This window comes from Gavialis gangeticus, unplaced genomic scaffold (genome assembly GCF_001723915.1).
Source record: "Gavialis gangeticus isolate Ggan-Ray unplaced genomic scaffold, GavGan_comp1, whole genome shotgun sequence".
Taxonomy (NCBI): Eukaryota; Metazoa; Chordata; order Crocodylia; family Gavialidae; genus Gavialis; species Gavialis gangeticus.
In genome coordinates this window covers 31,945,340-31,972,369 of record NW_017729001.1, presented here as the reverse complement: position 1 = coordinate 31,972,369, position 27,030 = coordinate 31,945,340, and the positions used below count along the sequence as shown (strand labels likewise).

General features: G+C 40.0%; 2 protein-coding genes across 2 annotated transcripts in view; one reads left to right on the top strand and one right to left on the bottom strand.

Moving 5' to 3' along the window:
* The window catches only part of TMEM120B (transmembrane protein 120B), a 24,446-nt gene extending 6,551 nt beyond the window's left edge, over positions 1–17,895 (top strand). Inside the window, exons 3-13 of the mRNA XM_019506659.1 lie at positions 762–880; positions 3,448–3,564; positions 5,088–5,147; positions 6,359–6,454; positions 7,626–7,715; positions 12,173–12,238; positions 13,160–13,221; positions 13,427–13,519; positions 14,252–14,316; positions 15,757–15,825; positions 17,045–17,895. Coding sequence (XP_019362204.1) covers positions 762–880; positions 3,448–3,564; positions 5,088–5,147; positions 6,359–6,454; positions 7,626–7,715; positions 12,173–12,238; positions 13,160–13,221; positions 13,427–13,519; positions 14,252–14,316; positions 15,757–15,825; positions 17,045–17,158 — 951 coding nt within the window. The 3' untranslated portion in view covers positions 17,159–17,895. The remainder of the gene's footprint in view (positions 1–761; positions 881–3,447; positions 3,565–5,087; positions 5,148–6,358; positions 6,455–7,625; positions 7,716–12,172; positions 12,239–13,159; positions 13,222–13,426; positions 13,520–14,251; positions 14,317–15,756; positions 15,826–17,044) is intronic.
* The window catches only part of RHOF (ras homolog family member F, filopodia associated), an 18,697-nt gene continuing 9,173 nt past the window's right edge, over positions 17,507–27,030 (bottom strand). The window contains exons 3-5 of the mRNA XM_019507290.1: positions 25,346–25,455; positions 22,947–23,081; positions 17,507–20,513 (exon numbers count right to left, since the gene is read on the bottom strand). Of these exons, the coding sequence (XP_019362835.1) occupies positions 20,349–20,513; positions 22,947–23,081; positions 25,346–25,455 (410 nt within the window). The 3' untranslated portion in view covers positions 17,507–20,348. The remainder of the gene's footprint in view (positions 20,514–22,946; positions 23,082–25,345; positions 25,456–27,030) is intronic.

Below are 27,030 nucleotides of genomic sequence, written 5' to 3'. Positions count from 1 at the left end.
GGCCTGACCAGTGCCGCATAAAGGGGGAGGATCACCTCTTTGGACTTGCTTGAGATGCATCTGTGGATGCATGACAAGGCGCGGTTGGCCTTCCTAACTGCCTCCCCACACTGCCGGCCCATGTTCATCTTGGAGTCAGTGATGACTCCAAGATCCTTTTCCGCCTCCGTGCTGACAAGAGGGGAGTTCCCTAACCTGTAGGTATGGTGCCAGTTGTTCCTCCCCAGGTGCATCACCTTGCACTTGTCCGTGTTGAAACCCATCCTATTCTTATCCGCCCACCCTTGTAACCTGTCCAGGTCCAATTGTAGCCTGCTTCTTCCTTCTAGTGTGCCCACTTAGTGCTCAGCGAGTTGTGTTATAATGCTCGTGGTTGTTAAAAACAATTGCGGTTGCCGTCTTGAGTTGCCAAATCCTTTTGGTTTCGCTTAAGGCTCAGTTTTTCAGGAACCAATTAAGGGTGCTAAGTGGGGTTGCCTATAATTGCTTAGATTTGGCACCTCCATGACATAGGCATTCTAAGAACTTTGCTCAAATAAAAATCGATTAATGATCAATGGAGCATTTATCTGCCTCTGAAAAATGCCTGCCTGCTTGAAACTGGTAGAAGGTCAGGTCGGAAGGAGCCAGAGAGCAGTTTGGGCATCACTGCCTCCTGGAAAAAGAGGGTTATTTTGCTCCCCCCAGTTTTTCTCCAAAGGTTTTTCTGGATTAGATATTGCGTCACTGTTTTTCTACCAACCATATCTGTTCCCTTACAGGAAACTCACAAGGTCTATAGACAGAAACTGGAAGAACTTAATAACCTGCAGACGGCATGCAGCAGCTCCATACGTAAACAGAAGAGGAAATTAAAAGACTTGAAATATAGCCTTCAGCGGTAATGGCACACTCTTGAGTGGGAGGGTTCTCCATATCGAGTTGCTGAAATGTCTATATATTTGTTGTTTCAAATGCAGGATATATCTTGTTCAGTTGTTTTGCTGGATGTTAGTTTTGAATCCCCAGAAAAGCAAAGAGTCTTATCTTACCACAGTTGCTTAATGTGTGTTTAAATTAACTGGCATCAGCATCCAGCCAAGGAAAGAGAGACATAAAAAAGGCCCCCTGGACCCTCTAGTGTTAACCTTGGAAGCCAATACAGAGCTGATCCCTTTGTAGAGCTTGCCTTAATCATCCTGTCACCTGGTGTGCTATCAGGCAGATGAAGCCTTTCCTTTAAAGTACAGTGAAAGTTGCATCAAATCACTGTCAGTCATATGGTTGCATCCAAAGGCAGAATTCAACCTTCAGCAGTGCTTGATTACTCATCTCCCATCAGTGACCGCAGAAGTCATAAGCTTAATCCACTCTGTGCTGGGCTAAAGACATTGCCCTCTAGTGTCTTTCAAATGTGAAATTGAGAAGGGTGGAAGTAGGAGCCTGTTTCAAACATCAGAGGCCACTACTTCCACCCTTCTCAGTTTCACAGTACTTGGTAAAACTGCAATTTTGGCTGTAAATGGTTGGCTCTGACAAACCACACGCAGCCTAGTAATGTTGTAAGCCCCCAAATTATAACTGCAAAGCTGTGTTCTTGTTAAAATTGCAGAACAGCTATTATGATTCAGAGCTAAATCTCTTCCATTGCTTCTTGGGGAGTTTTTTAAAACTACATCATGTCTTGGAGGAAGATTAATATTGCACCTGGTTACCTGGGACTCAGTAATTGCTTTTGGATCCCACTAGAGCTGTAATATTTTTATCAGTTAACATTGACTTTCTAGTTCATCAACTGTATTTTCTGGTGTTTACGATCCGTGATGGATCTCCTGTAAAGAGTATAGCCCTGATTAGCTTCCTGCCACATCTCTGTTCTTTAGAGAGCAGACAAGGAAGAATCGTTGCAGCTGTGATATGATGGATGGACTTCAAGTCATCTCTCAGCACCTGATTTATTTATTTTTTCAGAATTCCTTGACATGACCTGATTTATCGTCGTATTGTTTCAGTGCTCAGGTGGTAAAGGTTGAAAGTAGAACTCCCTACTTCCTCCTCTTGTCAGAAAACTGCATTTTCCTCCTTGTTTTGAGGTCTGGGATGCTGTTCCCCACTTCAGTCACAGAGGTTACCAGAGTAACCTCTCTTCAAAGCTGGAAATGAACTAAAAATCTCTAGAAGGGCTTTCTTGCTTTTTGCATAGTTTGAAGATTGACACTTATCATCCCTAAGATCTTCCTTTAGTTTGCCTTTGCAATAGGAAGGTAAAGATGGTGAGCTTCCATTTGATAATCTGCTGTTGTTTCCAGTACTGCAATATTTCAGCACGTGTGATATATGTTCCTCCTATCCCTCGGGTTCCCACTGTCAAAGGAAATATGAATTTTGTATGCTAAGAAGTAATACGATTGAGGTTAGAGCCACAAAACAATTGCTGCAAAAGCCCTCCTGTTGCTTTAATATTGTCTGTATTCAGCACTACTTACACTGGCACCACCTGCTGTGTCCAAAACTCTTGATTTCAGAGGACACACAGCAGGAAGAGCAGATCAGGAGGTCCCTTTTCCCCGCCTTTCTCCATCTAACCTACTAATTGTTCTGGGACTAAATTGATCTCTAGGATTTAAATGAGTTTGACGTCCTTTCACTTGTGCCTCTGTAGGATGCATGATGTTAGTTTTTTAAAGGGTAGACAGTGTGCTTTTGTCTTCAGAGTGCCTTTCGTGAGCAGCTTGTAGTTTGGATGGGAATTTTTTTTTTTTTTTTTTTTTTTTTTTTTTTTTTTAAATTTAAAAGGGCACTTGTGTTGATATAGAACTTGTAAAAGCAAGCTAATTTTAAACATCTGCAGAATTGTTTTACATGGTTTAGAAAATATAACAAAGTTGGTGGGGGGCAAGTTCCTCTTAAAAAGAGACAGTATTGGCCAGTATCTTTTGGGATACAAACACTGCAGCATCCTGCTTCCTCACAAAGAAACAAAAGGTGAAACTACTTAAATACAGGCTGTAACCTAAAGTGAAATACACTTGCTGGTTTGTTGTGTAATTTAATTTTCAAGCTGAGCATTATTATGGACTAAATGGAGAGATATAAACATATAGGTAACATGGAAATGGTTCTTCATTGTTCAGCTGATGCTATTAAAGCACTGGGGAAGCTACTCCCCCCGCCCCCCCCAAGAAAAAAGAAAAAAAAAGTGTATGCATTTTAAGATGGCAAGGTTCTTTGGGTAGATGTGATATCTTTTATTAGACCAACTAAATAGTTGGAAAAAAGTTCTTCGCAAGCTTTTGGACACAAACACCCTTCTTCAGGCCTAGGGAGACTCTGCTGGTGTTGTATGTTCTCCGAGGTGGAAAAGAAGCTAATTTACAACATTTAGGTCTGTGAAAATGCATTTTAAGATGTAAGATGGCATTAGCTCCTTTCCACACGCATATAAAAAGGGATTTTTGTGTTTTGCAGATGCAAACGGGCAGCTAGTCCTGAAGAATCTGACCTCATCCAGCAAATAAATACCCAAATTAAAGAGAGGCAAAATGTTTTCTTTGATATGGAAGCCTATTTGCCAAAGAAAAATGGGTATGTATTTTCTAGCAATTATTTTTTTTGAAACAAGAAAGCTGATCTAAAGGCTCATAACAGTTTAGTTCCCAAAGCAGTGTAACGTGTCTGAGAAATCCATGTATGATTTTATTCTCCATAACCATAAACTCCTAACTGAGTTGCTACTTTAGCAAGCAGTGACTGCCATTGCCTCATTTTGCGCGAAACCCACATATTAAAGTATATTTAAACTTTCTGTGCTCATAGCCAGATTTTTATTTTAAAGCCAAAAATGTGATTCCTGAAGAGCTGCTAGTTGTACTGGGGGATGAAAATACATTCCAGTTGTACATATGGAATATCCATAACTATTTTCAAAAGGCACATTTTTGAAAAGGAAAAAGATACATGCTCAAAACCACAAGGGCATCTCCCTTGCACGCTCTTTGTGGTCTTCCTGTTCATACATGATCCTCAAAGATGTTTGAATTATTTTTAGAAAAAATCTATGTGGGTCTGAGACCATGCAGAAAAAATCTGAAGTGCCCAACATGTAATTTTAAATACTTCAGAGAGTAAATTAGATGCACATCTTTTAAACATGTTCAACTAATTTTACATTTGCACTGTACCTGTAAGTGCAGAAGTGATGTTAATGTAAACGCATCACAACCTGTCAGTCTGGCCTGAAATGAGTCGTGAGCATTTCCTTCCATCCTCCAAAGTTGATGTCTTTCATAAAACAGGACTGGGACACTGAAGTTACAAACCCATTCTCCAGCTATTTTCGGATCTACCCCCTACTTCCTGTGTGAACTTACTTTCTGAATGTTGGTTATCCTCTCTTTAAGGAGGGCATAGTAATGCTTCATTTCCTAGCAAGTTTTGAGGTTCAGTTTTTTTAATATCTCTAAGGTGCTTTGGATTCAGGGTGTTGCAGAACTGCAAAGAATGGAAGTGCAAGGTAAGATAAACCAAACAGTAACAGAAATTGCAGAGGATCTGATGAGCAACCGTATCTACTTAAAGAGGGGCTGCAGTGGAGAAGCAGCGGTTGTTCAGAAGTATGTTTAACGGGGATGTGAAAGGAACTGTGCTGGGGCTGAGGCTTTGCTAATCTGGACCCATCATTATTTGGAATATTCACATAAACACTCCCACCACTTCTCTGTTTGGGACTAAGAGATTTGTCTGCAGCTCCTTCTCAACTGTGGTATTTTACTGTCTCAGTGATATTGGGATGCAGTCACAAATTGTTTTTTTGGGTTTTTTTGCAGATGTAACTTGTATATTAAAGACTGTTTCACTTCCACCCCCAGGAGCATGTGTCTGATTTTAACTGATTTCTTAACATCCTAGAGAAGCCTCCTACCAGGAACTTCTTACCTGAATTACTCATTAAAGTATTGACTCATTTTAAAAATACTAATACTGTGGATCAATCTGAAGAGTGATTGATGTGTATTCCCAGTGAGCCTTCAGCATTTTAAATTAGCATCTGTGGTTTTCTCTTGGTTGCTGTAATTAGCCAATCTGTCTTCTGGTTGTTTATCTTTCAGTTTGTACTTAAATCTGGTGCTGGGAAATGTGAATGTAACTCTTCTGAGTAATCAGGCAAAGTAAGTATTCTTTTGTTGTTGTTTTTTCCCAGTTAGTAAAAGACATATTGAAGTCCAGTTTAATTGGAAGAGCAGAGATGTCTTGGTTGTACAGGGTGCTGGTGGATTTTCCATCCGTATTCCAATTTGTTCAAGATTTTGGACCAAATTTGTCAATGGTGTGACTCCATTGAGGTCAGCCTCACCACTTGTCAGGAATCCAATGGCTTAAAAATGTTTGTGAGGTTTTTGGGGGTGGTTTTTTTGCTTATTTTGACAATACAAAAGGGGCTTCCATTCTGGTTTTACCATAAAATGGCATTGTAAGGCTTCAGGTACATTGAGTCTCAGTAGCTTCTGGAATACATTTGGTTGGTTTGTAAGTGGGGGGGGGAAAAATAGTTGTGTTTTGTTTTTTTTTTAACTGCCAGCCCTGAAACTGGCCCTTGGGAGCTTAGAGTCCAGCTGGATTTGGTCTGGCTTCTGCATGTAGGTCAGTAAAATAAGGCTCTGCGTATGGGATATTTCTTTCAGTTAAACCTCCATAGCCACGCTGTCTTCACATCACTGTGAGGGTTGAGCCCCTGTTGTCATGCATATGGTTACACAGGCATTATCGAGCATAGACTTAGGCCTCACTGAGAAATCTCATTTTGCCTTTGGGTAAAACTTTGATATAGGTTTGCAGTTATACCACCATAACTCATTTAAGCTTGTTCTGCCACAGTTAATCTACTTGTAAAATTAATAATTTATTTACCTATGCTGAGATTTAAATTAATTCAGTGTATGAAAAGACTTTTCTGTCAGGTTTACTATGTCAGTAAGGGTCTTATGTCCACTGTACTCTGCTTCCATTCCTTTAGTGGTAGAGCAATTAAACCTTGCGACCATTTTCTATGTGTGTGTGGTGCTTCTTTGTGGAGCGGGGTGGCAAGGGAGAGCTGGGTGAGGAAGGCATAATCTTCAGGAACATTTTAAAACCAGTTGGCTGTTTCCCAGCTTACATGTTATCATCCAAGATTTAAAAAGCCCAGTAATGTTAGAGGCCTTCCAGTTTGTACAAAGACAATTTCTGTGTACTGCAAGTGTGTATGGCGTGCTTGTGGATAAAACCAAGTCATTTCACCTGTAGAAATGTAAATCAGCTTGCAGTATTTGTCCTGGATATAATTTTAATTTGTTAATGTTAGAAATATTAATGCTTTTGCATTATTGCAATGTCACTCCAGGTTTGCCTACAAAGATGAATATGAGAAATTCAAACTTTATTTGACAATAATCTTGTTACTTGGTGCTGTAGCATGCAGATTTATTCTTCATTACAGGTAAGACGGTATTCTGATTTCTAACTAAGCTCTTTTACTGAAAATGCAATGGATCCCAACTAGTCAAAATTAATCCCTTTGCAACTTAGTAGCACAAGGTTAATAAGTAGACAGCAGTGTTTAATTCTCTATTTTAAGAGACACTATCAAGTAAAAAATCATGAGACTGAGTCCTGCAAAAAAATTAGACTTATTAAGTCCTATTTACATAAATAGGACTATTTATGCAAATAAAATAATTTGTTTGCACTTACTAATGGAATTGTTTTAATCCTTTGTTGCAAGTAACAGCGGAGATTTGATTTTTTTCCTTCAATTTTAGTATATTTCCTCATTATTCCTCTCTTCTTCATTTTGCTCAGTTGTGACAGTAATGGGCTAATTAGTTTTGCTTTCTTTGTGGGCATCGTAGAAGAGTGTTTGCTTAAAAAAGACTAATATTTGAGTAGTGAAGTTTAAAAACATGATGACAATATCTCTTGGCCCCTATAGCACTTCCTGGTGATTCTTAAAAAAACCTAACTTGTGTTGACCCTTCTGTTCGCTTTGCTTTTAACTTTGCCATTAATGCAGGATCACCTGCTGAGAAAAAAATTGCACACGTTCCATGCAACATGCAAACACTGTTGGGCGTCTCTTGGCTTCCCAGACTTGAGGATGTCAAAAATAAAGGATTTTCCAGACCTTTAAAATTAAGTATGATGCTCTTTTGCCTTTTAGTTGATTGGATTTAGAAAGATTTAATGGAATCTCCTTGCTGAATTAACTTGGAAACACCTGTGCAAATTGGATCAGCTATATCTTCTGTGGTGCAGATGCTTCTTCAAAAAGAATTAATGTCATCTCTCTCTGCCTGCTTCTCTGCCTGGAATCCCAGCTCTTTTAGCGCATTGCCCTTCCCCAGAATTATGGACTTTTGAACCCCTTTTTTCCCCTCGTCAGCCCTGGATTTATGTGACTTGTTGGTTTGAATAAAGGCACAGGGGGGTTTTTCAGCAAGTTTACTTATGTGATCCTGCCTAAAGACTTGCGTGACTAGGGTCTGTCTTTCTGTCATGACACAAGAACTAGTTTTCATTTATATTTTTACTTAAGAGAGGGAGAACAATAGTGCTGAAATGGGTGTTCATAATGAATCATTCTTTTCTTACTCTCCTGCCTCTTTTCAAAGGGTGACAGATGAAGTGTTTAACTTCTTGTTGGTGTGGTATTACTGCACATTGACGATAAGGGAAAGTATTCTCATCAGTAATGGATCAAGGTATGACAAGATGTTTCAAAGTAAATCAAACTCTACTCCCACTTGGTGGGAGGTGGGGGAAGGGGCGGGGGGAACCATCCCTCAGTCGGTTTGGTATTAGAATTGCAATGCATTTGTGATTTAAAAATCCAGCTGAACTGGGTCTTTTTAATCTGATTTTTATACATTGATTTTCAAATGCTGGGAAGTGTGCTTTGGTCCTTTCCTCCAAAATGCTGAAGGTTCTTTTATTAGTAACAAGCTAGTCAAAGGGGCAGCACAGATAATGAATGCAGAGGAGGTTTTTCACAAGTTCAGTAGATTAACAATCCAAATATAGAATAATGTTTCACCCTTCTGTTAATAGCTCCCCACATGTTTTAACTCAGTCTTAAGGTAACACTACAGTAAGCTTTGTTATAGCTGGAGATTATCCGTGCCCTTGATTCCATCCCCCTGGAATTAGCTTCAGACTCCCTCTCCCACAGACAAAATATATGTTATTAAGCTGAAGCTTAACTTGCTCTTAGTCATAAGACTGAGAAGACAGTTTTGTAATTTTTCAGGATGCTTATATTTTTTGGAATTGTAGTATTACCTTTTGTACTTCAAATTAGTTGTACAAACCCTGATTTTTTGCTAAAAAGGATGATATATTAAAAAAGCTTCACCCAGAAGTGAAAAGAAAGGCGTATGTTATTGATTTATATGCTTGAACTAACCATGATATATATTACAGTTAGTTCAAGCATATAAATCAATAACGTATGTCTTTCTTTTCACTTCTGGGTAAAGCTTATACTTCATACCTAAAAATATTTGCTTAAACTACAACATTGTTAGATATTAAAAGAGGATATCCACTCTAGTATTGTACTTCTGTGTTAATACCAGCGATACTATTAAATGCTGCTGATTCACTATAATATTCAAGTTGCATTTGGTAGGTAAAATATACAATCTTTTCCATCTTTCAGTTTCATTACTTAGGCATCTGACAGCACTTTTTTTATAGCCAGTTTTCCCGTTTCCCTACAAAGAGAATCTGTACCTTCCTTGAAGAGATTTTTATATGGAAAAAGAATGGAAGAACAGAAAAAAACATTTAGATTTTACTTTAATAAAAAAATTGATTTTAGAGGAGGCTTCATCAGAAATAGATACGTAAGCCAAACCAGTACAACTCTGCCGGTCAACATAAAACAAGGTGACCGTGGGTTTTTTTGGATCGAGCCCTGTAATTGTAGCACTCCTAGGGGACACACTTCCTGACCAAACAGTTCCTTTCCCTTTTATCTTTGGCAGCACTGGGACTGGGGAATCCAATTGGAGAAGCCTGGGCTAATTCCTACAGCATTCCCAGGAAATGTTACTGTTAGTGGCATTGGACTTGGCCTCTCACATTCCCCCTCTTTCTGGCTGGAAATGCAGTGATAAAGAGACTCAGTTCCTAACAAAAGATGGGGAGATGGCTCTTTCCTTATGCTGTTGTTTAAGTCCTGTGTATATGTCACTAGAGACCTGTAACAAATGCTACAACATGCTGCACGAGCATATGGTTTAGGAATGATTAAACTTGAGTATGATTTTAGGAGCCTCCTCTCCCAGCATCTTGGTAGTTATCCAAATCACTGCTTGAAAAAGAAGGAAGGTAACTAAAGATGGTAACAGGCTTGTTGCGTCTAATTCTCCGTGCTCACCAGTTGGAAACATGGTGCAATTCTCACTCCTGACTGAAAGCAGCATCTGCTCATTGTTGCTTATGAAAACCAAAGTGACGCCTCTGTGGTCTAAGTTGCTTCACATCCACTATAAATGGGTTCATGCTAGGGGAGGAGAAAAGATAATAGTGCAAGACCCACAATGCATAATGCAGATTGTAAATCTAACACACGCACACACACACCTGCTGTTGCAAATCCTGTGGCAGCAGATTGCCCAGTTTCCTACTTTATTAGTTCCTCTCATTTGGCTTGGCAGCCACGCTTTGAACAAGCAGCATTTACTTTAAGATCATGTACTCCTCCTTGCCCAGTAAACACCACTCTGAGACCCATATGACTATGAACTCCTATTTAATTGAACATAGTAAATGACTAGGCCAGGCACTAAAGTGGTGATGGTGGTAGGAGTCTTGTGTTGACAGCCTGCTGCACATCTAATTAAGCACTAATGATTGAGGTGCCTTTTGGTTACTAAGGTTTAACAACAAGCTTGGAGCAATTGACGGCTACTTATCTCAACTAGCCATTATCGTCAAGAAAAGCCCTCTAGGGAGGATGTTTCCCCTGTGATGTGCTCAACAGGGAGTCACAAGGAACCTCATGTGTGGTGGTTGGGAGTGTGGGGTGTTGCATGGGTGCAGCATTCATAGAAATCAAAGCAGGCATTCTGGAATAACAAGGTGGTCCAGAGAATCTCAAGAGTGCATCCTGGTCATACTTCTTCATTACTGGTGCAACTACTGCTTTGTGACTTGGAATTGCAGGATTGAGCCCTGCTATAGATACAAGACGAACAATTGTAGGAGTAAAGGGTCTTGAAAACTTCACCTGTATAAGCAAGAGATTTGCTTCTAATTCCCAGGCAAGCCGGTCAGTTGACTGGTCAAATGTTGTCAATTGGCCAGTCAGTTGACAGCATAATTTTTTTGACTGGTGAAAGGTCAGTCAAATATTATAGGAAAGCTTTGTGCCCAGGTCCTGGGCAGCCTGCAGCCAAGTGCTCGGTGTGGCATGGGGAAGGTGCCACCCCAGCCATCACTTTTACTGGGTGTGAGCAGGGGAGGAGGGAAGAGCACTCCTCCTCTTCCTCCTCCTCTGTGATGGCCAGAGACGCAATATTATCTAACTGTATTTGGCAATTTTTGACCAATAGTTGACCAGTCAATTGACCAAACTTTATTTGACGGGTCTAATACACAACCCTAGCAATTCCACTTCATACAAGTGATTCTCTTGGGCACCAGTGATGATGTCAAATGGTTTGTAGTTAACTGACAGATCAGCGCTAGAAGGGCTGTATTGCAGCATGCTCCTGTACCTCAATGGGTGGTCCCCATTCTTGTGACTGGGCTTCAGTTGTTGGGTCCCACATGTTCCTAAAGCACCTGGGTGCGAGTAGAGTCTATAGTTTGTTGATAGCATCTTGGCAGCAGCTATCAGTGATATTATCTAATGTTACTTTGACAGCTGCTTTCCTCCTATGGTAAATAGTCACTCTGCATGTAAAATGCTTCCAGCCCCAACTCCTATGCAAAGTTAGTGCACGTCAGGCATTTTGTGTGTTGCAAACAGTGCTGTTGCTTAGAGCAATAGGAGCTTAGTCCTGTATTTATTCCTCCTCCTGGTGGAAACATGGCATTGTCCCTGGAGAGGTGCTCTTATAATGCGCTACACATGTCCCCAGAGACTTTGGGAAGATGGACCTGTCTGCCACGTCACTTCCTTTTGCTAACTCCTCGTGAGTTCCCTTCTTGCATTTTTGATGCGTTTGGTAGAGTTTCAATAAGAAAACAAGATGGGGGAGTTCTGGCTCTATTACATCATAGCTTTTTCTGCTGCTAGTAGTTGCATGCTAGCTGAGGAAGATCGAGTGTAAATTAAGCTCCCTTAACAGGACATTGTGAAGCTTGATATCCGTGAAGTGCTTTGAAAAGGACAAGGACTGTATGGAGGCCCTGTACTCCATTAGAAGTGCAGTTGCTGCACGTGGTAAATGGAAAAGCAAAAATAACCAAAACCAAAGTTTAATGTAGTCTTAACCAGCTCCCCATGCAACTCAAATGAGATGAGGCTTTTCCTGTCTGTGATGGGGAGCATTCTCTGGCTTGCTTTCTACCTTTTATTCCATTTATTCTGCTCCCACAAGCTTCTGGGGAACCTCCTGATAATCTTCTGGAGAGGAGGATGTGGCTTTCTTGAGAGCATTTCAGAACCGCTCTGGACACTGGTCAGTCCACCGGTCTGTGGAAACGTACGGTAGGCCAAGAGGACTTGGTGCTTCCAATCCTTGAGTGGAAGGTTGTTCCTGCTGGGACTGGGTTGGGGAGGAGTGCGCCTGGTACTTGTTTGGTGAGCAAATAGGTGTGAGGTCTTCTGCTATTGCTTGCCATCGGGTTGACTTACAGCTGTGGAAACAAAAGCTATGGTTATTTTTTTGCCTTCCAACAGCATCTTATCATAACGTGGAATTAGTCTGGAAGTGGGAGTTTTATGACTTCTCTGCCTTGTGAGGTGTTCCTCTTGGTCAGACTTGCTCTCTACATGCTAAAAGAATGATATTGCCTGTAGTCTCAGGTCAGAAATCACTCTCAAGACACGTGACCAGACCAAACTATTTGAGTTCAGTTTGCTCAGGCTGAAAATGTTCATCACGTCATGCCAGACCCTAGAGTCACTGTCCATTTCAGCGTTAGAAGAGTCATTTTAAAATTAAGATGTACTTCTCCCTGTTAACGACTTTATTTTTGTTTTCAGGATTAAGGGCTGGTGGGTGTCTCATCATTATGTTTCCACATTTCTATCTGGAGTGATGTTAACATGGTGAGTTTTCTTTTTAACCTGATTTTTTTGGGGGGGGGACCCTCAGCCCCAAGTGATCTGTTTTAAACCGTCAGATGAGGCAGTCTGAAGGGGCCTGGTGCAAAGGTCTGCGCTGGCACAGGATGAAAGCTTTGAACCTTTTATGTGCTTTTTCTTGACATGTCAGTTTGCCTGATAAACACGATGTTACAGGAGAGTTCACATTTGCCTGTTTTTTCCCCTCTTAAATAAGAAACCAAACCGTAGCAGCTGTACCAGTAAACTATCTTTGTTGCCCATTTCCTGCTGTGTAGAAAGTGTTAAGGAATTTGTGAGAAAATAAGCAAATTAATGCCTTTATATAGACGGTGAATGGCATGAGCTGAATTTATATTTAGAACCTTTTTCACTTGGTTTATAATCGGGTTCAGCAAAGTGAAAGTAACCTTCACACGGATGCTTTGTAGTGAGTTTAATTTTTATCTCCTGCTTTTTGAAACTTCTGCAGTGTTATCTTTCTTAATAAAGAAACCTTGGTTTAAGTTCTCTCATTTCTTTTATGAAAATTTCATATAAAGATCTTTCCACTTACTTTAGGCACCATACAGCTTAATTAAAAATCAGACACAGAGCTGCTCTGATTTGACTAATAGATAGAGACGGCATTTAAAGGTATCACCTAGGAATGGCTGATGACATGAATTGCCTACAACCCAGAACCGGAACTGGGATGTTTGGATATTACTGACATCATAAGCTGTGCCATATACTCAGGTGTAAGTTAAGATTTGTACCCTGTTAGTTGTTTTTGTTCTCCAGTATGCATATGCTCTGCTTGCTTTTAGCACTCATGGGCTCACACTTGACTGAAAGAAAGGGAAAGCCCCCTATGCTAATGATCTCTTAAACTAATACAGCATGTGTGTTTTTTTGCTCTCGTAGGCCAGATGGACTCATGTATCAAATGTTTCGCAATCAATTTTTAGCATTTTCAATTTTTCAAAGTAAGTATATCTTTTTTTGCCAATGCTTAGAATTGAAGGCTTCTTCCACATTAGTGTTGTGTGCCTAGAGGAACCTGAATATTAATCTAAGTTAACTGATAATTTTATTAATTCTTCTTGGTGTTTGTGCTGAAGTAGCTAGTTCAACTTGATTTTTTTCCCCTTGCTCCCAATGCACGAAAGGACTCGTTGTCTTATTTTCCAGGCTGTGTTCAGTTCCTACAATATTATTACCAAAGTGGCTGCCTTTATAGACTTCGTGCATTAGGGGAAAGAAACCACTTGGATCTTACAGTAGGTGAGGTTTTCATAATATTTAACTTGCAAGTACCTGTTTTTGGGGGGTTGTATTTAGCAGCTGATTGATTTGAAGCCTTATATCCCTCTCTCTCCTTCTCCCCCACCTTTTTTCCTGTTAACTCTGAGAGCGGATCAAAACCTTTTGTAGTGTCATTCCAGTACCAGCCTCTTTCCTGTCTGTCTTAATCTGACTATGTAGGTGCAAGTGGTATAGATGTTTTATGACGTAAACTGGAAACATTCTAGTTTTACATAGTGTTTAATATCGAGCCCTGTCTGTGTTGCATTTACACAGAATGCAAAATTCCATGCCTTGAAAGTTTACAATCTGAAGATGCAACAAGCAATGATACAAGATGGTGCTGGAAGGTGATAGGTCAGAAGAGAGTTAAACCAAACTTAGGTTCCCTTCTCTCTTTCCCACCACAACTTTTGTCACAATCTTTTCTAATATTAATTTTGTCCTCCATCCTCTTTTCCAGTTTAGGCTGAAATGCAGCAGGGGGTGGCTGGCAGGACTTGATAGTCTCTGCTGGGTTGGAGTTTAGATTTCAGGGTTAAAATCAAGCCTAGGTGGGATATTGCTTCTGGAGAGTAATTCCAGGTATGCAGGGGTTGGGGTGATTGTTATTTATAAACAAGAACAGTGTTAGTTATTTTTAATAACTTGGTTCCTCTGTCTAGGTGTGTATTGGCCCTTAAGCTCACATCCTCTCTTGTGTGTTTACAGAAGGATTTCAGTCTTGGATGTGGCGAGGGCTGACGTTTCTCCTTCCCTTCCTGTTCTTTGGGCACGTGAGTTGCTCAAAGTACCTGCTGCATCTTACTCTGTTACATGTGCACCCAAAGTGACAATCAGTGCTGTACCACTAGGATACTAGTCGTTGTCTTAGATCACACAGTGCGCGTAGTAACTGCATCCCAGAACTGAAAATAGTGTCCCTTGCAGAAAGATGCTGCAAAATGGTTGAAATTAAGACAACAAATGTAGCCCAGGTTATTCCAGAATCTGTAGTCACTAGAATTTGCTTTCCTTTCCTAATGAGGATACATCTGGTTGATCTGTGTTTGAGATTACAGCTCTTCTTTCCTGTCAAAGGAGTTGGCCTTGATGATGGTTCTAGCAATTAAAATAAACAGGATACTTCTTGTGGGTGTCCAGTAAGGCTTTCTTATTAGAAGGCTGTCAGTTCTACAGATGAATCCTGCTCACAGTCCTCCACAACCCATAACTTTCTTAGGACAAATTGGTCTAACTTTTTTCTTTCTGTTGTGGTTGCCTTTTAATTTGGACCTGCATTTAGGAATGAGAGTATTTTATTCTCTTTGTCAGGGGCAGGGATATATTTGATCAATGACAATTGATTGCATTTTGTAGTATAGGCTTAGATGCAACAATTTTAAGTGCTTTAGTTTCATAACCATGCCCAGCTCCTCCACCACCTAAATTTCTGCCCTCATTTTCCCCACAACTACCTATGCTTCCCAAATGCTACCCTTCTAAATACCTCGGGTATTCTCTCAGATTGCCTTTCTTGCTCTCCATCATGCATGAAGCTCCATTCCTTTCTTTGAGTATTAGCTAGATCCTCCTGCTTTTGCTGAATCTTTAGGGATTTTCAGTCAAGTGTGTGATTTAAATTAATAAATATAAGGTCCATTCCACGTTGTGACTTGGACTGTCATCTAGTATCTGGTATGTTAAATGTTTGACTAGGATTTTCTTTGTTTAACTGTAGCCTCAGTCCTGCAGCCTTTACTGACTTGAGTAATCTCTGTGAAATCTAAATCGAGCACTAGGCTCCCTGGGACAGAATAGTGTCCTGTCCCACTAGTACAGTCAACTGGGACAGCAGGCACCACATACTACATGCTACACATTAGTTAAGATCATACAGCCTTTCAGATACCAAATTCTGATTAAGAAAAAGAACTAAAACTTAAGAATTTTTTTCCTCTTCTAGACAAAATTACAGATGGAAAAATCTATCCAGGATGAATTGATCATTCTTTATTTTTGTTGGTTTAATGGTTGATGATCAACTGATCATAATTCACTGGGAACTAATTTCTACAGCCAATTTAAACTTTTAAAATACTTGTCTCTTTCTAAATGATGCTTAGATTTCCCCTGTTGTATTAACATTTGCTAATTTACAGTAGCTTGAAACTGTTTAAGCCTGAAATGCTTGTTTTTAAATTTTTAATTAAATTGTTTCTCTTCCTTTTTTTCAGTTTTGGCAGCTGTATAATGCAGTCACACTTTTTGAACTGTCTAGGCATAAGGAATGCAAAGAATGGCAGGTGGGTGTTTGGAATCAAAATGTCACCTCTGTTTACAAGAGACAAGAATAATGGTCTCTAAGTCCGTTAATAGAAAGTAACATTTGTTGGAGTGAGTGCCCTAATATCTGATATAAGTTAATAACAAAAAGATATAAAAAAATGAGACAGTGTCCATTTTATGATTGTATCTTTAAGGATTCCCATGACATTTTGTCCTTGGTGCATCATTGCTGACATCGTGTACGTATTCTCTGGCATTCACATACTTGTATTGATCCAAATGAATCTGCAAGGGTGATGGGGGAGACTTTCTGGAGCTTGCCCAACAGTGTAGGGAATCTGGTGTGCTTTTGATAGCAAGCCCAATGCTCATTAGTTCTCTGTAGCATTCAGCTTTGTTCCCAGCTGTAAGGGAACAAACATTCTCCAGGATAAACTTCCTATTGTTGTATTATGTGTAGCTTTTGTCTTATATGAATGGATGTTTCTCCATATGCTAACATATGGAATTAAATATAGATCTGGCATAAGCAACTGCACTGACTTTTTAGAACAGTTGTACTATCCCAAGGCTGGAAGTACTTTGAAAATAACCTTCACACCAATGTAACTAACTGCTTAATGTCAAAGGCAGTGAAGTCCCCTTTAAATAATCATGATTAAAATATACGCTTGTTAGTAGAGCATGCCTTTGTGTCATGGGTTCTTTATGTACCTTGGACCAGGATCTTCTTCCCTCATGTTCCTGTCACTGCTAACAGAATCAATATTTGTTCTATCACATCAGACCAGATATTTATGTGATTCTGAAATGTTTTTTCCCCCTGCTAATCCACCTAATCAGTTGTGCAGCCAGGTAAGTGATGAAGGGATGACAGACTGAACAGTCTTTGCCAATTTCTTTAAGGATCAGAGTACAACATAAGCCATGAGAACTGGTTACCTCCTTTTTATTTACTTAACCAATGTTTGTCTCAGTTAGAAATGGGACACTAGAAATCACAGCTTTTATCCTATTGCATGGAGAAAATAATCTCACTTGACAGAGCTCATATTCAAAGGAATAGGTGTCACCTTGCACAAAATTTATACGTTTGTAGTGGCAGATTCAAGTTGAGACTTTGTCAAATGATGCTTTGTCAGAACCACCAATATTAAAGTGTGTGTAAGATTTTGCTGCTCTCAGAATATCTTTCTATAAGAGATGATCACTGTTTTATCCTTTTTCCTCCCCCAGGTTTTTGTCCTGGCTCTTACGTTTCTGCTGCTTTTTCTTGGAAACTTCCTTACTACTTTAAAGGTTGTGCACACTAAACTTCAGAAAAACAAAAGCAAAATGAAGAAACTGTGAAACTCTGGCAGGGATGGACAGTCAAATTTGGATTCTCATCTGCCTACTCCTACTGGTGGTTTTTTTTCAGACCGGACCATTTAAACTGCAGCTATATTGCAAATAAACCTTGGAAAGAATCCTGTTGGTGTTATGACAAGAACATGAACTCTCCCAGCACAGCCTGCTGTACAGTATTATGCAAGCACTGCTCTCCGATCTGCAGTCCTACTATTTATGTATATTTAATACAGAACATTTTTGCTTTTTGTTTTGTTTTGTTTTCTTTGTATGTATACAGCAGCATGCACCTGCCAGAAGAAATGTAAGTATTGGGAGAAAGTGACGTCTACTGTAATTCCATTTCTCGTAATGATCTTCATTTTTTTCCTGTTCTGCGCCATTTCTGGAGCCCCAGGTACTGCACTATTAAAACTTTTAAATGCTTATGGTCAACCAGTAAAGCAGACCAGCTGCTGCCTTGAAAGCTTTCTGAAACACGTTTTTCAGTGACATATGCTAACTCATGTGTACTGTGGAAAACCTTGGTGATCTCTGTACATCTTGCTGCTCTATACACGTTAAAAAATTATTTAAGAAACAGAACAGACACCCATTTATTTTTTAAGAAAATGAATGGCTTAAATATTATGTTTTGTGACTGACTTTGTTTGCAGGGAAGACTGTTGATATTCATCCAGAGAGATCAGGTAATCTGTTCAACCCTGAAAAGGGCCCAGAATAAATAATACAATACACAGCTGTTTCACTACCTTTTTTCAATAGTTTCTAGATTCTGAGGTTTTCTGAAACATTCTTCCTGAAAATGTCTGAACAGTGGCAGTAAGTATCTAATTACTTTTACTCCTAATGCCGTTATTGAAAGACACATGCAGCATATGTGGAAACAGAACTGATGAGAAGTATTAATACCTTCACCTGCACTTTTTCCTTTACATGGGATCTTGAGTCACCAGCTCAGTTTAATCAAACTTAAATCTTCCTCCGGCAGAAACGTCGAAGGGAAGGTGATACTTGTTCACATTCATTCCTTTTTGTTTCTTGGCTTTCTGACTTCAAACTTGCTTATTCAGCTGCAGCTAACTGAGTTGTGTTCCATAAATGCCTACGTGTCCTAAAACAATTTGTAGATGCTGTGTCCTGACCTATATGCTGTTCAAATGCAGTGACCTCCCTTGGGTTAGCACAAGGCACACATTGGAACTGACTTTGGCCAAATGTGGTGATGTTTAAAATGGGCCTCTTAACATGATCATATAGAAATATACGTGCATTACAGGCTCTCAATTGTTCCATTCCATTTGTTCCCACAATGCTAGCAAAACTGTTTCCTGACATCTTATTGTTTTATACTTGTTAATATATACCACTCAATGAATTTGTGCAAAAAGATGTAACATTTGATAGTTTGTTTTTTTCTCCCCAGAAAAATAAGCTGATACGTGGGTATTGGTTATAGTGTGAATAATAAATTGCAGTTCACGTATTTTAAACAACTGTTGCACTCTACTTTACAATACCACTGGCTTAAACCTTGTATATCCTGTAAGCTTGCTTTCTTAGACCCTTCATGTCTGAAAAGCAAATTGCTGCTCACTTTGAGAATAATCCTAGATCCTATGGGATCTGACCAATAAAGCTTGTCATTTCTAAGAAAAAACAAACTTGAATTTTTAGCAGGTAACCTAACTTCACGTTCCATGTGATTAGGTTAATAGTATTCTGCAGAATGACAAAGTTTAAAAGAAATGCCTGTGATTCTGGCTCAGCTCTTTACTTATAAATTACAGCTTGCCCTGTATTAACATTTTTAATTCCTCATTACTAAGCACAGATGTTACTGGGATAAATGTCTTTTTCCTTAACGAGTGTGGCATAGCACTCGAACTCAACATTGGTTGATTCATCCTTTCTAGACTAAGTGTGTCTCTCAATTTACAGAGTATTCCATTATAAGCTACATAGAGGCCTCTGTGCATCTTAACTGAACCTCAACCATGTCTCCAAAAATCTGAGGATCAAGTTTAACAACCTTTGAATCCCATCCAAAAGAAACAGGAAAGTCCTTTGGAGTGGTCCATCGCATAACACTGTGTTATGCAACCAAATGAAGAGAAATCAGTTATAAAACTTGCTGTTTCTAACTTAAAATATTGAATTTTCAGGCTACACATGTCTTTTTAATGTGCAGTGTTTGACACGCTATGACTTGCAGACAAGATCAGCTGTTAGTTTCCTGAGCAGGAGGTTCCCTCTGACTTAAGTGAAAAATAGCTGGGATACCTGCAGCCATTACTGAGCAAACATCAGTGAAATGGAAATTCAGCTTGAGGCAGCAAGGATGATTTCACCACGTAATAAACATGCAATTCCTATTTATGTTAAAACAGACACTGTATATGGAGTCAATTGCACTTGTTTATTGCAAAACTAGTTTTGCCCATATTGCACGTAAGGTCTCCCTCTCGGGGGACTAAGTATCTACTTTAACAGGGTTCATCATTTCGGTGTTGTTTTGAATGGTGTTGAGTACACTATAACCAGTGGTGTTGAACACATCCCTTACCATAAAGCTGACAAAGAGGCTTCTAGGGCAGTAGCTTTGCAGAGCTGCCCTTGTAATACAGCTAGAGCAGAACTGTCTGTATGCATAGTTGGGGAAGTTGCTTGAGGTGGTTTCATACTACTGTTGCTATAAATACAACTCGGAACACATCAGAACAGAACCTGATTTCTGTCTTCCCTGATTGTGATTGGCAGTCTGCTCTAACTTTGCTTTTCCTTAGAGAAAAGTACTCAGTTCTACCCTTTCTAAATTAGTCTGTTGGTGAACAGTCACAATAAATCAAAGCCATAAATGTCAAGGGCTACTTTTTAGAGGGGGGTGGGAAAAAACGTTAAGCAGTACAAGCACCAGCAGTCAAGCAGCCAGCACACAATTAAAAGATAGCAGGCTGATGGTCATTTGTGGTTGGGAGTAAAAGCCAGATGTCCACCATTAACAAATAGGGAAAAAATGCTTTCAAGTCATCATGACAAGTACAACAGAAGTGCAAAAATAGGAGGAAAATCAATTTTTAAAAACAAAACCAAAGCAGGAATAAAAACATGTAATGGTCTCTGACACTGAACTATTTGGTAATATGCGGTTCAAGTGGTTGGAAGTTCTTTACAGTCCTAGAGATCTGGATCATAATATTGAGCACCGTTTCTGTTTCTTTTGGCGCTTGGCTTTTTTTATGGCATTCAGTGCAATAGTTGTTGCTTCTTTAAAAACATCCTCTACATTTTCACGAAATTTAGCTGAACACTCCAGATAAACTTCTGCATTCATTTGGCGACAGGTTGCTTCCCCCTAGAAGGAAAAATATACAAGTTAACTTGGACTTAAAGTAGAGAGAAGTGAATAATTAAGAACAGGCTTTTATATGATGGAAGCAGATCCTTCTGTTTGTGGGGTAAGGAACAAGTGGTATTAGTAAAATTATGAAGGACTGTATAGAGAAACTACTGCTTTTTACAATTTTAATGAAGTTGCCAGCTTAGCTGTATGATGCAGCAGAAAATTCTTAGCGCTGGCTCTGCCTACTTGTGAGCTGAAGGACACAGTTTCTCAAAGTGTATCCCTGAACGGAATGCTAGTTCTCATAAGCAGATGTACAAATTATCACCCAATTTCTCAGATCAGCACTGGAAGGTGGGGATTGTAATCTTTATCTAGTACAGTAAAGTTGACCTGATCACAACTTTTCATGAGGATTTTCTGCTTTCATACATCAGTGGGCTTCAGCAGTGGACAAACTGCTGTTTTGATTCCAAAATTCTCAGCTTTTCTGTGCCTGGAATCAGAAGTCTCATGTACTGCATGAGTGAGCTCCTACAGGAGCTTGTGAGGTATCTGCTCCCAGCTCAGACTTGCTCCAAGATATTTAGAGGGCAAAGCAATAGTTCTAGATTTCAAGTTGAATGAGGCTGTCTTGTTGGAGCACCTGAATGCTACTGTAAGAAATTTTAGTTTTCTTGCGTGTAAAGGGTCTGAAGAGTTTGATCTAGGTCTTTATAAATCATAGTGGCAGACTCTCTGGCTGCAATCAGATGTCACCTTAGTGCCACCATGAACATTTTTATGGTGGCACAAAAGCCAAAAGATGTTACAACCCTGTTGCACCACAAATGCCCACATCTGTGACTTCAACTATACCTAGTACTAGTTTGTGCTAGCAGGGGATTCCCCAAGCACATGCATCATAGGCCATGCCCCAACTCAGGGTGCGTCTCTGCAAATGACAGAGCCCCTGGGCCTGGCCCTGTGGGACAGCTTCCCGAGTTATGTTCATGGATGCCACAGAAAGCAGATCAGTTGTGCTGGGGGACATCCTGGTGCAACTGATCCTGCTCCAAAGAAGACATCTGTTGGTGCTCCAAAACACAAACATGATTTCATAAGCTTCTCCAATTTGGAAGTAATGGTTTCAAGACTCATGGTACACTGTGAGCTGAAATAAGTCATTCCTGTTTGCTGTTGGAGATGACAGGCAGTAAGCCCATATGAGACTATTTGCAGGAATTCACAAACTAATAAAACAAAAAAATATCTTCTTGGAGTTGAGGAGGAATGATTGAAAAGCAGAACAGGTTAACAATGAAGCAGCACTAGTCTCTTTTCACAGTGTTTATTTAGCAGTAGACAGTTCCCCTTATTAATATTGCATAACCATGCTACACTATGAATTGAACTTGTCCAAACCTGAACACAGAATAGTCTGCAATGTTGCTAAAATGTCTCCTTGACCTCTGACAAGAAGGGAAAAGGTATCCTGAGGCAAAATAAGAGCAGGCAGACAAGAAGTCTTTCTGTGAGATGCAGGACAGGCAGTTCACCCGCCTGGCTAATTTTCCCTATGTGTAAAATGAGGAAGTCAATATTCACCCAAGTCCTCCTAGTAATGTGCTTTTGGGTCCATGGATGGCAGATATTTGACCATGCAAAGTGTGATGTTTTTAAGCACTGATAAGCAGTAGCTTGTTGAAGCAACATACTTCTTTTGAGCCACAATTTGAGAGTGAATATTTTTGCCTCCAAAAAATGTTTTCTGACATTTTTCTTGAAATGCTTTATTTCAAAAAGGGACTAAAAAACAGTTCTTGCAGACTTACTATTCAGTGTTTCTATCCCATAGGTTGTATCCTAATGTATTTAAACTTTATCACAACCAAGGTCAAAATGTCACTAATGGAGGCAATACACTATTAAAAAACAAAAAAGTGGAGGAAGTCCATGCAGTCTCAGTGGCTTGTCTAAGCCATCTATGAGTTCATGGCAGCAAAAGAGACATGCTTTTTTTTTTTTTTTTAAAACAAGGCAGGACCAATAATATGAAATAGACTATTCTCTGTGGCCTGCATCTCAATAGGAATTAAAAAGCCCACAAAGAGCCAAGCCAACCTCTCTTCTTCCTAAGGAGGAAACCCTTTTTTCCAGATTTGGACATTTTTGAATTACCCCTCTAAAAATATCTCAATGCATCTAGAACCTTCTCCAAACACATCTAGTGTCTTTTGTTTAGTTGCCATGTTTAATCCCCCTACTTCCAGAAAAGGACATAAAACCTCACATACAACCCCACACAATTTATGCTAAAGTATCCAAATCACCAGCTTATCCAGTTTACCTGCTTTTGGAATAGCCTGGGTGTCCCTTTGCTACCTGTAGTTGCTATTCCTGATCACTGAGACCATTCCCTATTACAGTAAAGTAGGGAGACCTTTTAAATGCCGTTGTCTTTACCTGGGTATATGTGATGGGTTCCTGTTGAGAAGACCTGAGTTTCCGTAAATGTTCCTTGTCTTTTCGAAGGTCTGTTTTGCAGCCGATGAGTACTAAGGGGACGCCCCGGCAGAAGTGACTGACTTCAGGATACCACTGGTGGCAGAAAAGGAAACATTTAAAAAAAGTTAGAATGATAATGCCAAGGAGCAAAGTCAGTGTTTTATGTACATCTAAAGTCCAGAAAGGTAAAGAAGTCCTTCATCCCATGCTGTGAATGGAGTGGGATAGTAATGTGTTGTTTAAGCAAGTGTTTATAGATGTATCACCACCTCCCTGGCAAAAATGTGGAAAGCCTCTTTCCATTAAAGAATCAGTGATTAATAGTTCTGTGACTACAGAGCGTTAACTCTTGCAGTGCTGTTTCTATATCCCCTCTTGCATATCTTTTGGAGTATGTGCTCAGGTCAAGATGGAGTAGTCTGCAAAAGCTAACTGCTTTTTCAAAGCACAAACTTGTATTCCCAACCAAGACTTGGGCAAGACAATATTCCTAATGACTTCAAGAAAGCCGGATTTGACCCCTACATAAACAGACTGGTATGTAAACATTATTGAAGCTAATACTGAAGTGCTCTCTCTCCTGTAAGTCAAGTGCTAGAGAAAGCTGCATTTAACTGACATAATGAAGCCCCAAACAGGACTGGATGCTGTGCAAACCTGGAAGTAAAATGAAGTCTGCCACAGCTTGCTTACACTAGTGTAAGCTCAGAATGCTCTGAAGTCACCTGTGGAATCAGCACCAGGACTTTCATTTACCTTTGTTAATTTGGTTTTAGTTACAGAAGCTCCTAAACTTTGCAGTATCACAAAGAGTAGAAATGCTAAACTCAACAGATACAAATAGGTGCTTAAACTTAGAATAAAACCAGCCTCTGTTCCACACACATTTGGCATTATCATACTGGGCCATCTTGAAGCAGATGGAGCAGAAAACTGCTTAAATACGTTAAAGAGACACTGACAATTTTACATTTGTAGAATTGGAGGGCGGGCCAATTCACTCTTCAGTGTTTAATGGCTTCCTTAAAAATTAGAAGTCGTCTTCATGCTGAGTGTTGTCCTCTTATTTCTAGACTGGCAGCAGGAATGACTGCAGCACTGACACTTGTGTTGCATGAAGAGAGAGGGGAAAACAAGAATGCAGAGCTCTTTATAAGATCTGCAAAGAACAAAATAGATTTTTCTTTCTTTAAAGTCAAGAGTAGAACAGTGAATTGTAACTAACTATAATTTATAATCCAGATTTACAATTTACAATGGAATTCTCCCTAATTTATGATCATTCTAAGCAACTATAGTTCATATTTTGGACCTAAAGTCTGACAGTGTGGCTTTACAGATCATTAGGCTCCTCTCTAACCAGCTGCAGGCCTGTCAGTGACTACATTTGCATAGATATAACCATGTTAATTGCAAAGTAGCTGCAAAATCTGCCTGAGACCTGGGGTAAATAAAGACTAGGGCACACTGAGCTCTGTGCTGATGACGAAGCTATGTTGTTAACCGTTACTCGAGCTGGCTGGTTTAAAGCTCGTGCAGATATGTTTTCCGTCCAGCCTTACTTCTCTATGGTAACAATTACAGTACTCCATGACAGCAGCAGGCCCAGAAATAGGAGGACAACACTCAGCATGAAGAAGACTTCTCATTTTTAAGGAAGCCATTAAACACTGAAGAGTAAATTGGACCTCTCCCCACCACACACAATTCTAGAAATGTAAATTCTCTCTCAGCACCCAGAAACTGGCAGTACCTCCTTGAACTTTGTCTTTCTGATGGTGGATCCTACCCAACAAGGTGCTGGGCATCCTGATGTCCTATCCCACCTTGCAGCAAGGGCTCACAAATCATTTGAAAGCCAGGACTAGGGACTGCTTGGAGAGAGAAGGTAAAATTTAATGTTACCATTCTGTGCTCTCTCATTTTTAGATCGTTTATTGCTCTTTTCATTTCACATACAAAACCAGCCCTCAGTTCAGAACCTTGGAGCAGCTGAGGTCCAGATTCAAGCACTTTGGTTTAGGTCAGGGGTGGGCAAGGTGCAGCCTGGGGACTGGATACGGCCTGCCAGGCCATTCTGTCCGAGCTGTGAGGCCCCTAAAAGATTTAGAAAATTAATATTTATCTACCCTGGGCTGCCTGTCATGTGGCCCTCGATGACTTGCCAAAACTCAGTAAGCCCGCCTCTGGTTTAGGCCCATTGCTGCATGTGTGGTGATAAACCAATTTATCCATTATAATACTGGGGACTTGGCTTGCCAAAAGCATCACATTTATAGATGGGTCATCTTGGCACCCAGCTAATATATTACATTTCATATGAAAGGGTCAGACAATTATGAGGGAAGGTCTCTTACCTTAATTAAAACGTTATCATAGCTGGTAGGGCTCATAACATCATAACAAATTAAGACCACATTTGCATTCTGGTAAGAAAGTGGCCGTAGCCGATCATAATCCTCCTGTCCTGAAACACAGAAAAAGAGTAATGATGACTTGGATGAAAGAAACTCATTTTTAACAGGTATTATAATAAAACTAATCTCAAGGCCATGAAGAATGTGTCTTTATTTCTTAAAATGTAATCGTGTGGACTGAAAATGTACATAACTCAATTATGAGCATCTTGTTATTTTGAAAAGGCAAGAATGTATTGTTTAAATGTATTAATCCAATAGTAAAAAAAGGGCAGATACGTGTGACCTGGGAAATCTCAGCACAAAAGCTTATTTTGTCTAATTCTTTAAGACTTTGAAACAACTAAGAGTACAAACAGTGTGCTGCAGGATCTGAAATGTGGTTTCTGGGAAACTGCGAAAGCAGAAGCCTGGGACCAATAGCCTATTGCTCATTATGTTACTCATGACTTGACAGGGCTCTTTCTCCTCTCAGAGATGCAGGCAGTGAAGGAAAAAGCAGGACCAGGTAGATGCTGAAGAAGTTTTAAATAGCCAATGCCTCTCTCCTAGGTTGGTAAATAAGAAAAAGTGATTAGCATGACAAGTGACTGCTTTCCCTCAAACAGGGTATAATCCATGGTCTCCCAGCACTATGCTGTGCAGCCTGCCTACTTCTAAAAGAGCACCTAAATCCACACTTGAGTGGATTTTAGAAGGTACACAGCAGCACGAACTAACGTTAACTGATTTCTGAAACAGACTTAAGCAACAGATTGTAGCTGCTGATACCGTCTGCAAAGTGTGATATGCATCCTGGCGCCCCACTTTGACCACCTGAGGCTGCCTTTCAGGAAGCCCCTCAAGCAGCAAACCTCTTAAGAAATCAAAGATCCTGTTTTCAAAGGCCAACATTTCAATGCCATGTTTTCCTGAAGACACCAGCTGACAGTTAAGCAGGCAGCAGAAGACTTTCTTAACAAGTTCAGTGCTGTCCCCCATCATTCCGCCCCCCCGCCATGTGTCTGTGAAACAGACTGTTCAAAAAGCGAGTCAGGAGTGCCAGTATTTACTGAGCAGAGGATGTGCCTGGTGCTGTTCATAGGTTCATAGACATTAGGGCTTGAAGGGACCTCACAAGATCATCGGGTCCAGCCCCCTGCCCAAGGGCAGGAAGTCAGCTGGGGTCAAGACAGAGAGAGATGATTCAAGTTCCATTAAATCCTGTAACTTGATTCCAATCATGGTGTTGTAAAGGGAGCTTCAGATGCAGGAAATCCAATCTCTCTCTAGAAAATATGAATTTTCCCTCTCCTATATTTAATCCCTTGGTGCCAGTTAATGAGGTATCATGTATGGGTGATCCCCACTGAAAACCCTATCACTCATCTTGCTATAGCTATTTGCATCAGGGGGTACTGAGGTAGGACCCAGGTCTATGCCATGCTGAGAGCTCTTACTCTCAATACTTCACCAGATGCCTGCAAAACAAGGCAGGGTTGAACCCTTAAACTTTTAATCCAGAAATAAACAAGTAAGGATTGCCTTGCTCTGCTGCATTTATAGAATGTAAAATGACTTTGTCTCATTCTCCAAAAGCCACCTACTTCATAGTTTCTAGGGTTGGAAGGGACCTGAGCAGATCA